General features: G+C 50.6%; 1 protein-coding gene across 3 annotated transcripts in view; it reads left to right on the top strand.

The window, feature by feature from the left end:
- ARRB1 (arrestin beta 1) overlaps positions 1–9261 on the top strand; it is a 79232-nt gene extending 69971 nt beyond the window's left edge. For 2 of the 3 annotated variants that reach the window (XM_061150523.1, XM_061150514.1), the window contains 3 exons: positions 767–837; positions 1623–1674; positions 3003–9261. In XM_061150523.1, the coding sequence (XP_061006506.1) occupies positions 767–837; positions 1623–1674; positions 3003–3114 (235 nt within the window). In that variant the 3' untranslated portion in view covers positions 3115–9261. Of the gene's footprint in view, positions 1–766; positions 838–1622; positions 1675–3002 lie in introns of those variants that run through there. The other variant, XR_009694091.1, reaches the window with a different exon arrangement.
- Positions 9262–13247: the final 3986 nt, after the last annotated feature.

Raw genomic sequence — 13247 nt, 5'->3', positions numbered from 1 at the left:
GGGTTGTTGTGAAGGTTAAAAAGAGTGACTCTAGAGTACTGCTTGGTGTAGAGTCAGCACCTTATCAGCGTCTGTTCTTGTTATTACTCTGTCAATCAGGGCCAAGGGCAGAGAAGCCTGGTCAGAAGCACTGGCCAGTAGCACCACCTCTCCCATCCTTCCACCCCCATAGGGCTTCAAGCCTCTGAGCACATTGTAGACAACTCTGTGTAGACAATTGGGGCCTGGGTCCCATCCAGCCTGAATTTGAATAAACTGACCTCAGCAGTGCATCATCTAGATTGCAGGGGGCTCGGGCCACCTGGGCACTTTCATAGGAGCCCCCTGGAGATGTTGAGAGATAGGAGAGTGAGGGTGGGAGGAGTTTCAATCAAGAAGCTGGGAAGGGCGTTGGCAGGGGAGGCTGGGCTGTGACCATTGGAGGCCTGCAGGATCTCGGGGCACCTCTGAAGCCACCCAGCAAGCCAGATGCATGCTCACTACCTCGAGCCACCTCCCAGCTCATGGGACCTCAGGGAGCCTTCTCAGGAAAGGGGAAGTTTCCATTCTTTCAGGAGCCAGAAGAGGTCTCCCAGTTCAGCTCCCAGAAAGGCTGATGCTCAGAGAGAGGTGGGACTGGGGCTTGGGGCCAGATTTCCTGCCTCTTGGTCCAGAGCTACCTCCTCTGATCACAAAACCTTTCCCAGTCCTCAGACTGATGGGGCATTGAGTCTGGCACTGAGTCTGGGATTGGGCTCAAGGCTCAACCTCTCTGGGTCTCTTTCAGCGATGTGGCCGTGGAACTGCCTTTCACCCTAATGCACCCCAAGCCCAAAGAGGAACCCCCACATCGGGAAGGTAAGCAGAATCTGTGGGTTTCTGGGATAGGGTTTCCCTGTCACCCCATCTCTCACTGAGTCAATCTTCAGCCCAGGGTCACCCCTCTTTCCCAGTCACAGGATCTTTTGTGAGGCCCACACTTCTGTTTGCATCTGACTCCCCGGTAGACAGAAAGGGCTGGCTCTGTTCTCTGTGGGCTGGGGGTGGTGAGCGTGGTGGGAAGGGCATGCCAGGAGCCCTTGTCATGCACACCGAAGGGTCTGCATGGATAGGATGATATCTGGCCACACCATCCTGGTGATATTTCCAAGTGATACCAGACTGGTCATATTTCATTAAACCTACATCTGTTTCAGTCAAAAGAGACATTGTAGCACGTACTCCAAAGAAAGAAAAATGTCCCCATAATTAAACTATGAAATGCCCATGACTGTAAAACATACCTCAAGTTCAGAGATGTGAAAATGTGAATAAATAGTTATATTAGAGTTAGTGAGTCAGGCATGTAACAAATGAATCTAAGTTGTATTGGAGACATGCCAAAAAGAGCAGGGTCCAGGGATTTTTCTGTTCCCCTGGTGCTGCTCCCTGGCCCTCCTTGGCTCTCCCTGGACCCTCCTCCCTGCATTTAGGATGATTTGAGGTGTTTCCGAGACCAGGGACCAGCCCTGGCTTCCTCACTTCCGCTTTCTCCTTTTCCCTGCCCTGCCTTAGCTTAGTTGTCCCGGGGTGAGGACCTGTGCCCATCTGCCCCCTCGCCCACTCAACAATAACCCGTGGGCGGTCATCTGCCCTGTGTTTAGTTCCAGAGCACGAGACGCCAGTAGATACCAATCTCATTGAACTTGACACCAAGTAAGCAGAACCCTGCCTGCAGACTTGGGCGGGGCGGGCCTTGGGCGGTGGGCGGGGCTACCTGGTTATTTGCATTTATGCTAATTAACCCCGAGGAGCAGCTGGTCTAACCCGTCTGCTGAGAGCCGCCTCTGCTCGCCTCCTCAGCAACCCGCTTGCCTGCATGTGACTTGAAGGACCCTCGGTGCCTGTTCCTCTTCCTCCTGCCTTGGTGGGGTCTGTCTTCCTCCCTCGTCCTTGCACGTCCGTCAGTCCGTCAGTCCGTCCGTCCATCCACAGCACCTGCTCGGCTGTCACAGGGCTGGTTTGTGGCCCTGGACTGGGACCCTCCGGCTTGGCTGGTGTCCAGCCAGTGGAATCAGGCTGTGGGGTGGGGAAGGTTCTGGGGATCTTCTTGTTTCTGACTCGTGAGGACCAGTATGGATGACCCTGTGGTCAAAGGCTGTCACCTCACGGGACAGTGGCCAGAGGGGAGGACCTGGGCAGACATCATGAACCACCTCCAGGGCCAAGCAGCTTTCTTGCTCCAGCTCCAACTCTATGCTTCCTTTGTCCTCCAGGAGATGTGTTGGGTCTTAAGTCACCCCATGGAGGATACCCCGGGCAGTTGGCTGAATTCTGTGGGGCTGGGGCCTGGAGAGTGGGCCCATGTGCACATGTTTTATTAGTAGAAGGGAGCTCACTGTTCTTAGAGGCAGCCCTTAGCCCTGAAACCCCACTCAGGCACCCTCTTTCTCCACTCACATTTTTTCTGCTCTACACCCCCATGTGGCTTTGCCTAGCCCCCACCCCAGCCCCCATAGACCCTGTGTATCCAAGATCCCTCAGGGTAGAATGTGAGCTGACCTTTCCCTGGAGAAAGGGCCTTTGGGGTTTTCTCAGAAAACAGGAATGCTTCCTGAGGGTAGTTCTTTGGGTGGGTGGATGGGGTTTCCTGGGCCTGTTCTTGGGGGACTCAGAATATGCTGTGAAACTGCTGTCAGCCTGGCCTCTTTGTGGAAATAAGTTCCTCCTCTGGCCCTAACCCTGCCTCATTCCCTGCCCCCACCCACAATTTGATGTGTGCCTGAACCCCAGCTTCTCCAGAGCTGGGTCAATTTCCATCCCTTAGCAAACTCATGCCTCCCCCTGGTATTTCCGCAACTGGCTGGTCCCACTGTCATTGATGGGCATCCAGATGTGCTGGCCTGGCAGGCCTTTCTATCCAAGACCAGTCCCAGAGGCCGGCCTCTGGGTCCCGCTGGGCTGTGCAGGCTCTCTGACCCCTCTGGATAAGCCTCCTCTTTATGCCCTGCAAACATGCCTGTTTTCCTTGTCTTTCCTACCAGCGATGACGACATTGTATTTGAGGACTTTGCCCGGCAGAGACTAAAAGGCATGAAGGATGACAAGGAGGAAGAGGAGGATGGTACCGGCTCTCCACGGCTCAACGACAGATAGACTGGGGCCGCCCTCCCTCTGGGCAGCTCTAGGACCACTCTCATGCACTAGGATGCTTGTTCGTCTTCTTCCTGTCCTGGCTCCCCCTCCCCTTTGTTCTTCCAGTTTCTACCAGGGGGCCTCAGCGGTCTTCCAGGTCACGGTGGCGAACCCCTGGCCTCAGGATTGGCCCCCATCACCATGCCAACAGGGCCACAGGCACCACCCTCACCCTCTCACTGCATCACTTCTCCGTCCCCCCTCTTTTCCTGTTGACCCCCAGACAGGCCAGCACAGCTCTGGCCTTGAAATTTGACTCGGGATGGGGAGCAGAAAGGGGAAGATGGGCCACAAGGGTTTGGCGGGGCGGGTATGGGTGCTCAAGACACGTGAGAGGATGTGGCCACTGTCCCAGGTGATTAATACAGTTCTGGCAGCTAAAACATGACCGCTTTGAAGGCCACCCTCCTCTGGCTGGGAAGGGACAGACCCCTGGATAGATTTTCCACACAGTTCTGCTCGAAGTTCGGACCCACCAAACACCTGTCTTCTTCCTCCCTCATCCCTGCCCCCTGTCTCTCTGTGACTGACAGTGACCTTGGTGAAGGCTTGTAGACCCCCAGGAATGGAGCAAAGCAGTTGGGCTGACTTTCTTACCAGCAGTTACCTAGTCTAAGGCAAGTCATGTGAAGTAGCCCAAGTCTATTTCAGTATCGTCAGGATGTCATATCCTAGCTGCCTTGTCTCATCCACAGATACGCACAGAGCAAGACAGAGAGAAGGGAGGGGACTTCAGAAGGCACCAAGGTCTCGAGGAGGTGTCCTGAAGGGTGACTCTGAGATGGGGGTGGGGTGAGAAGATGAGAGTCTGCCCAGCTCCCTTCCTTAAGAGGGATCAGCGAGCTGGTGGAAAGCAAGGCTGAAAGGCTAGAATGACTGATGCTACCAGTGTCTTCCTGCCCTTGCAGGTCTCCAGGGCAGGACTGGAAGAGAGCCCCTGAGACCACTGTGCCCACAGTCAAGGCGGGTCCTTCCCTAGAAGGTGGAAAGGTCCACTGAGTTGTCTTCACCTAAAAGGAAGGGGGACTCCTTTGTTTTCATGGGGAAACACCCCCCCCCCCCAACACACACACACACAGTGGCTCCCAGTGTCATGGGTGTGCAGTATCCATGGGCTGATGCTGGTGTGATTAGGACATGGGGCACACTTCCAGGGCAACAGGGCAGGCAGACGATGAGGCAGAAAGTGTTAAAAGTTCTCTGTTTTTCTCTGACCTTTGATGCTCATTGCTATGTGACTTTGGGCTGTGTGACTTTCCATCTCTGGGCCTCAGCACTTCACCTAGAAAACCAAGGGGTTCGACCAGATGATCACAAAGGGCCTTCCCAGCTCTTCCTCCAAGAATTTGTGAACATTGGGGTTTCTGGTCTGGTGGGTGGAGCCAGAACCACTGATTCTGATCTGTCTGCCATCAAGGAGGATTCACTGAACCCCAGGGGTAGTGGGGCAATGGAGGGCACCTAGCACCACCACCCCACACCCACTCCAGGCCTCAGAAGGGCCCTTGTAAGGTCCCTGGGCTGGGACAGGGTGGGCGGTTGCCTGACGTCAAGCTGTGGCTCTAGTGAGCATGAGCCGCTTGGCCCTAGGGACCAAGTATTACAGAAGGTATTTGTATTTGCTTGTATTTGCTGAGACGTGGCAGGGGGAGGGGACGAGAGCTTGTGATAGGCACTGCCCTATTTTACACCCTCTTTGGATGTCCTGAAGTTTACCTCATACCCATACCCAATCAAATGTATTGATTAGAAGGGCAAGGGGGTCTCTTGCTCCTTTCTATCCCTGCCCCATAGTTGTGAAAAAAGAGATGGCCAAGTTTTATTATACAAGTTGGATCTCAGCTCTTCAGTCCAGCCCCTCCTGGGATGGACTTTGCAACCATTTTTGATGGTGAAATTACCCAGTTCATAGGCCTGGCACTGCACCCCAGCCCTTCCCTACTGAATCTCGCTCCAGGGACCTCCACTCCATGTCAGAAACAAGTCAGCTTGGGACAGTCATCCTCCCCCAGTCAATTCTAGGGTCCCAACTGCATCCAGTCCCTCCCAGAGCTTGCTGGACAGTTTGTACCTCATTGGGCAGCTGGAGAGTTAATGAATTGTTGGAACAAGGTATGGCAAGCATACACTCTTCAGGGTCATCTTCTGGAACCTTTGGGGCTGGTATAAGACCCTTTAGGATTTGGGGTGATCACTTACCTACAAATAGACCTCTCTCTGTGTCCCTAACGCAGTCACACAAAAGCATTGTCAGGCTGGTTTCTTGACCTCCTTCCACCTCAAAATCACACTGACCATTTTGGGTTTATCACAGCGCTGAAATGAAATTTTCCCAGCTGCAAGAAGCATCATGGGCCTGTTTAACCTTTTGTTTCCTCTTTGGGCCCAGGACTACAGAAGAGCAGTGGTCAGGTTCATTTGGCTTAACCAGGCTTGGCTGACAACTTCTCCACTTGGTGCTAAGCGCTGGAGACACAGAGTTGGGTCAGTCCCAGCCCCTGTCCTCAGAAAGCGGTCAAGGGAGAGTTATAGGGGAAGTAATGAGGGGCCATTGCATTCAGGGCTCCATGGTTGCTGCTAGCCCGTACAGTGCCTTGATGTGGGTTAGAAATGGTGCCTCTTCCAGGTGGATTCAACCCACTTAGGCATGCACAGCTTCCCAAGTGGTCACAGGCTGGCGTTCAGCCCCACATGTCCCTGGGCTGAGTGCCCTCCCACACAGCTGTGCACGGCAGCAGTGAACACTCAGCCTTCTTTCTGAGAAGGGCCCAGATGATCTTTCCAAGCCTCTGGTTGGCTCCAGACCCCACCCCCTCCTGCAGCTCCTTCTCTGCAGGTCCCCTCTCCATCTGGAGTCAGCCTGGTCCTGGTGAACCCCTGGAGTGAAACTGGGGTTGGGGAGCCCCACTGGGCTCCAAGCACCAGCCCACAGCCCTGGCTGTCTCTGTCCACACATTTGTGGCTGTGCTGACCACGTCTCTCCACGCTGAGACTTTGCAGTGGGTGGCATGTAGATAGCAGTCTGGGCAGGAAGGAAGAGCATGGCCTGGGTGGAAGTCTACAGGCAGAGAGCCAGCTGGACTTCCTTACCTTCCCAGCCAAGAGAGGAGTGCAGTCCTTAGGAAGGTAAGGACTGAGTTCTTTGGCTGGACTCCACCAGCCTCCTCAGAGCCCAGACCGGCAAGGTGAGCTCGCTTGGGTCTTGGTTCAGCTGGGGGAGTTACTGACAAGCTGGTCCCACATGGTGCAGTGAAGAGTACCCTGGCCCAGAAGTCCACGATGCCTCTCCCCACTGGCTGTTGCCACCCAGCCGAGGAGCCTTGAATGTCTCATTCAACCTCCTGGGTGTGGTTTCTCTAACTGTAAAATGGGACAGTCATTTCTTTCCCACCCAACTCAAGGGACTTGTGAGGCCCAAAGGAGATGAGAATCAGCTCTGTAATTTGCAAATGACTGTTCAGGCCATGGCCCTGCCACTGCGGGGGAGCAGCCCAGGGTCCCACAAGAAGTGTGCTGCCAGTGGAGCCCTCCCACCCACCTCCTCCGTCTCTTGCTCCCGTCTCACTTAGGCAGAGGTCAACCAGAATGAGAGGAGGCCAGTTTGGCTTTGATGACCCAGCTGAGAAGGAAATTCAGACACTGTTCAGGAATGCCTGCCCCCCAGGCCGTGGTCCCAGCAACCAAGACAGAGAGACATGGATAGTGTCAGTGATTCGGGGGCTGGGTGCATCTTGGTGTCAGAGGCCAGGAAGGCTTGGATCTGATCCCAGGTTCCGAAGAGCCTCCAGTCCCCAGACCTAGCACGGCTGAACGCCCTCCCCGCCCCCGCCCCACTTCCCTGCTGGAGAACCCCAAGGGTGAGGTGGAATAGAAATTGCCCGCCCCTTCAAAGTGTCAGTCCCCCTCCAGGATCAACCAGAGCTGCCAATTGTCACTTCTTGGTGACACATGGGAGGGATTTGGGCTCAAGGAAAGCCCAGGCCTCTTAACTCTGAGATCTGAGTCCCAGCTGACTCATACCTGGTGGTTTCACCAGCCCACAGAGGCAGCTTCCCTCCTGCCAGCGACTGGGGGCTGGGCATCCTCCACCCATCCTGGAGGAAGGCATTAGGCCCCAGTCTTGAACTCTCCTAGGGTCCCTTGGACATCGGCCTATACTCGTTCTGATGTTTTTAAAGTCAACACGGACCAAAACAGACTCTCCCCACCCTCGTGTGTAAGCCTGCCTTGGGCCTGGCAATTTGTTCTGGCCCAGGCAGCTCCACCACTTTTGTCCTCCTTCCAGGACTGAAATGGCCTAACTGTGGAGCAGGATCCCCATCTCTACCACTCCCCTGCAGACTCACTGCACAGTAGCTCCAGAGAGAGGCCCATTGAAGGGGGAGCATTCTCCCCCTCCACCACCCATCACTCTCTTCCAACTCTTCACCCCAAAAGGGAAGTCAAAGCACAGGTCCCTGGGACCCATGATCCATAGACTCTGAAGCACTTGTTTTCTAACCAAGTGCTGTGGAACCCCTGTATTCCACAGAGCTTTGTCAGGGGCTGCTAAGGTGGGAAGATGGGGGTGGAGCCAAAGGCTATGTCTCCAGCCCTCCCCACCCCCTCATTCCTACTTCCACCAGAACAACTCTTCTTTTATCTGTGTTGCCTATCAAGGTTTCACCTTCAAACTTCTCTTGAAAAAAAACTTCAAACCACCATTCTGAGGTTTGATCCTAGACCAGCAAGCACAGGTTCTATTCTTGCTTTTCATGCTGGAATGGCCCCAGCATTCCAATACAAAGTATCTTCGTATTGGAACTTGCATCACAGACCCAGGCCCAAACATTTGCTTATTCACACACACACACATAACATGTACACACATGTAAACATGCAAACACTTGATGGTTTTGTAGCTCACCCCCACTGAAGCTCTGGCCTGGGTTTGACTTGGGCGGGGGCCTGGTGCTGTGAGGATGGGTCTTGTCCCTGATAATGGCCCAGGCGTTGTGGGGGGCCGTGAATGAAGCAAAGAGGCCCAGCCCCACCCCAGGACTTGTGTCTGTGCCCCAGTGTGGCACCTGACTTTCCTGACCCGGGCCCATGAGATGATAGAGGAGCAGTGTGATAGGAAGAGAAAATAGAGTTGGGTTCCTCTTTAATATACAGCCAGGTGGAAGGAAGTCCAGATTTCAAAAAAGAAATGCTGAGGGGGGACTTTATGACCAAAGTCCCTCCTATGAAGGCAGGATTCCTCCAGATTCCTTTTAAGCAGCAAATCTCCCTGAAGCAATTCTGATAGGATTCTGTTCCCACATTTGTAATCAACTGAGTGTGTGGGCTACAGGTGGGTCCCTGAAGAGAGGCTGGTCCCTCCACCTGCAATCCCCCAAATTCTCTTCTTGCTGGCCTGCCCCTCTGCCCAGGTCCCCTCACCAGGGGTGACTAAGAGGTGGGCACTTTGGGGAGACCTGGACCAACTCTTGGCACAGAATCCTGCCTGGCCCCCACCCAGGGAATTCCAGGTGAAAATGTTAGACTTAGGACTCAGCAGCCATGTGGCATGGGAGAAAGAGTGCCAAGTGCTAGTCTGTGTTCAGTCCAAGTGTGCCCTTGGGGTCCTGACCTCAGTTCCCCCTTGTGTAAGGTGGAGATAGTGCCAGGCTTTGCCCACCTCAAAGGGATTGCCGCAAGGGTCATGGGAGACGTGGGTATGAAGGGGGACTCACCAACTCAGGATGCATCATGGCCTGCTCTGCAGATCCAAGAGCACTTGGGATCCGTGTAGGATGACCGTCTTCCTGGAGCATTTCTGCTCAGTGTTGGGGTCTAGCCACAGTTGCTGGGGGAGGGGGCTGCCTCTTCCTTCCCAGTGGGAAGCCGGCGCTCAGCTGGGGTGTGGGGAGTGACAAGTGACTGAGAACTGGTCTCCAGGTCTGTGGTCCTTCTGTTAAGTGATTCTCTCGTGATACCCTTATTCCTGGGCCACCTTCCAGGTTTATCTGTTGTACCTGTGGCATTCCTTATTATGTCAGATAAGTTATTACAGTTTATCAACTCTTAACAGGACAAATGAACAAAAGAATCATAAGTAGGAGACCATTAAAGGTCTTTTGTGACAGATGCCGACTGTGCTTTTATTTCTGTCTCATAAGCCCATGGCAGGACATAGACCAGAAAATGCTGTCCGGCTGCCCTGGACTGGCTGGGCCACGTGTTAGCTCCAACTCCAACCGGGTTCCTCACGGCTTCTCCTCCCTTCACTGCCATGTAGCAGCCTTAGGGCCTGGGGGAGTTGCCAAACCTCTGACCCGTCTCAGACCCCACTGGATCCCGTGACTCCTGCTTTGCTCCTAGGATAAAGCCATCCCATCTTCTCTTTGGCATTGCTGACCTCTTCAGCTGGAGTCCTGCCCCGGTCCCAGTCCTGGTTCTTATTCAGGTCACTTCTCCTGCTCTATTGGATCTCCCCAAGTCACTTGGGTTTTGTATGACTTACCTACTGCCTGTTTCAAAAGAACTCATGGAGGAGTGGTGGTACAGGTGAGGAAGATTCAGAGCCCTAAATGACAGGATACTGTATTCATACGAGAGGAAGGTGCTGCTGGATACAAGATAATTTCTCTACGAAATTGGTCATATATGTGGAACAATTTTTTTTACACTCCTGTAAAATAATGTGCAGCTTAGATCAGTGCATTGCCCTCCTGGTTGGCCAGAAGCTGGTCTGTTTCCTCTGACTCTGTCTTCCAGCTAGAGAAGGGTGATGGAAAGACACTGTCAGTGTCTCCTGAGTCAGGAGACAGGAGCTAGAGCTTTGATTCTGCCCTCCCTCATGGACTGTGTCAGTCCAAGTCCAGATAAACAAAGCCTATGCCAGTATTTAATCAGATCAAAGAAACTGGTTATAAAAATGTTGCAAGAGTTGAAAAGGGCAACCCAGGTACAACAGGAAATGACTACCACCTGTAGGGTGGAAGGACAGGGAGAGGAGGTGGTGTTACTGAGCCAAGGACCAGGGAAGCCCAGTGGGGATGTGGAGGGAGAGGGTATCTGATGAATCCAGACCAGAGAAGAAAGACCTCTGTTCCTGGGATGCTTCCAAAGCAGAGAGAGTGGGAGAAATACTCTGTGGTTTCTTCTCTCCTGCCCTCCTATTGGCAGACTCTTAATTAGAAGCTAATATTCACAGAATCGGGGAAATATAGCCTACAATGGTCAATGCCTTGCAATATAGAACAGGAGAAAATCAGGGGATTAGATCTGAGACCAAATAGGCAAATGACCAGCTCTTTAATATTCTCATCAAAAAAACAGAAATAATCCTATTGGCCTGGATACCACCATTTAGGAGCACCCTGACACCTGAACAGGAATCTAAACATGGGAGAGGTGCTTACTATTGTCTCTTTAGTTTTGAGCTTTTCTTCTGCTGTCACTGTCTTCATGGTGTTTTGAGACTTCATTTCTCTTAGCTTTTTAAAAATTTCAGCATAGGTGTTTCAAATTCTGATCGAGACAAAGTTCACTAGAACCTGTCTCTCCTACTGATTACATAAAAACTCTGGACAAAAATACAAACACAACTACCTAATGACTCTGAAAATTAAACAAAAGCAGGCAGGTGGTCCAGGGGAGCAAAACTTTGGAAAAGTAAGCTGCATGGTTTAAATTTCCCTTTTATTTCTCTTTTCTTTTGTGGATTTGTGTTGAAATTAGAACCACCACCAACAGAAGGTGAGACACAACTTTGGGTCTGAAACTAAATTAGTTGATTTCTTCTTAAAACAACAGCAACAACAAAAACCCAACACCAACCCAGAGTCTACACCATATAACACTCACAGAATCCACGATACAATCTGAAATTGCTCAACATGCAAAGAACCAGAAAAAGAGGATCAATGAGGACGAGCCGTGCTCAGCAGCTCAGTCCTGTCTGACTCTTTGCAACCCCCTGGGCTATAGCCCACCAGACTCATCTGTCCATGGAATTTTCCAGGCAAGAATACTGGAATGTGTTGCCATTTCCTCTTCCAGGGGATCTTCCCAACCCAGGGATTGAACCCGCGTCTCTTGAGTCTCCTGCACTGGCAGGCAAATTCTTTACCACTGCACTGCCTGGGAAGCCCTCAATGAGGATGCATGCTCAATATACAAAAATCAATTGTATTTCTGTATAGTAACATGAAACAACTGGATCCTGACATTTTAAAAGACGATGCCAAATAAAAAGATAACACCACCTACAGTAGCACCAAAATGGAAATACTTAGGTATGAGTGTAGCAAAATATGTGCATAATCTCTATGTACATCTCTAAAGCAGCAAATATTGATGAAAGAAAGAAGACCTAAACAGATTGAGGCATGTACTATGTTCATGGATTAGAAAACTCAATATTGTTAAGGTATCAATTCTTTCCAAACTGACTATAGATTCAGTGCAATCCAAATCAAGATCTCTGCAGGATCTTTTTTACAGATGTAGACAATGTAATCCTAAAATTTATATGGAAAAATAAAGGAACTAGACTAGCCAGGCAATTTTTAAAAGGGACAATTGGAGTTGTTTACTCCCTGTTCTCAAGACTTACTGTGAAGCTACAGTAATTAAGACAGAGTGGTTCTGATGAAAGAATAGACACATCAATGAAATGACCTCCAGAATCCAGAAATAGGCCAGCACATATCAACTGATCTTCCAAAAAGGTGCAAAGACTATCTAATTGTTGTTTCCTATAAACACAGCTGGTGAGACTGTGAAGGAAACGGAACACTGCTGGTAAGGATACAGAATGGTACAGATGCTTTGGAGAACAATTTGGCAGTTTCTTATAAGTCTGCGTGCGTGCTAAGTTGCTTCAGTTGTGTCCAACTCTGCGATCTAATGGACTGTCACCCGCCAGGCTCTTCTTTCTATGGGATTCTCCAGGCAAGAATACTGGAGTAGATTGCCATTTCCTCCTCCAGGGGATCTTCCCAACCCAGGGAGTGAACCTGTGACTCCTAGGTCTTCTGCATTGGCAGGTAGGTTCTTTACCACTATTAAAGATACTTATTATAAGGCTTAAAAGTTCCACTCCCAAAATAAAAGTCCTGTCCCTGCAAAAACCTGTATGTGAACATAAATAATGGATGTACACATAGCTTAAAACATCCCAAATGCTCTTCAGCTAGTGTGAATGGATAAACTATTGTATAGTCATACAATGGAATACTATTCAGCAATAAAAATGAACAAATGAGTCATACATACAATAAGGATGAGTCTCAAAAGCATCATGCTAACAAAAGAAGCTAGACTTAAAAGGACAAATACATATGCATCTATTTATATGACATTCTGGAAAAGGCAAAACTATGGGGATGGAAAACAGATCACTAGTAGCCAGTGACTGGAGTTGATCTGAAGGGTTGTCTACATAGGGGCAGCAGGAGGTACTTTGGAGGGTGATGGAACTGTTTCATGTCTTGATTGTCAAAATCAACTGTATGCCAGAAAAAAGTGTATTTTTACTCTATGCAAAGATGTATCTCAATAAAAAGCAAAAAAAAGTAAAAAACTAAACAATTTATAGCTCACAAACTACAAACAATATTTATAGGGCTCATACCATTTGCTGGGGCTAATGTTGGACCCTGAAGACAGAAAGATAAATAAGATAATCCTTTCCTTCAAGGAGCTCACAAATTCACAAGAATATAAGGCATGACAACAAAGATTTGGACTTGATGTTGAGGGATATTGGGGATGGGGGCTGACATGCACTCATGTCATGCCATGGAGCACTAAGGAGGGGTGGGTAGGGTAGGAAATAAGGCAAGCTTCCTAGAGAAGGAATTCCTTCAACTGACTTGTGAAGGATGAGAAGCAGTTAAGCAAGTGAGGACAAGCTATAGGCATTCCAAATAGAAGAGGTGGCACATGGGAAGCCTCAGGAGTGAGACAAACTGAGACCTTCAGGGAATTGTAAGGACTTCGATGTGGCTAGAATGAAGGGAACCAGAAGAGCTAATGGGAGATGGGACCAAACCATAGCCACGGGGAGGAAGGTTACAGATAATTAGCCCAAAGGGCTTGTTTTGGTTTTTTTGTTTTTTGTTTTT

The sequence above is a fragment of the Dama dama genome, chromosome 1, assembly GCF_033118175.1.
Source record: "Dama dama isolate Ldn47 chromosome 1, ASM3311817v1, whole genome shotgun sequence".
Classification (NCBI taxonomy): Eukaryota; Metazoa; Chordata; class Mammalia; order Artiodactyla; family Cervidae; genus Dama; species Dama dama.
Note: the sequence above shows the minus strand (reverse complement) of the source record. Positions and strands in the feature narration are given on the sequence as shown.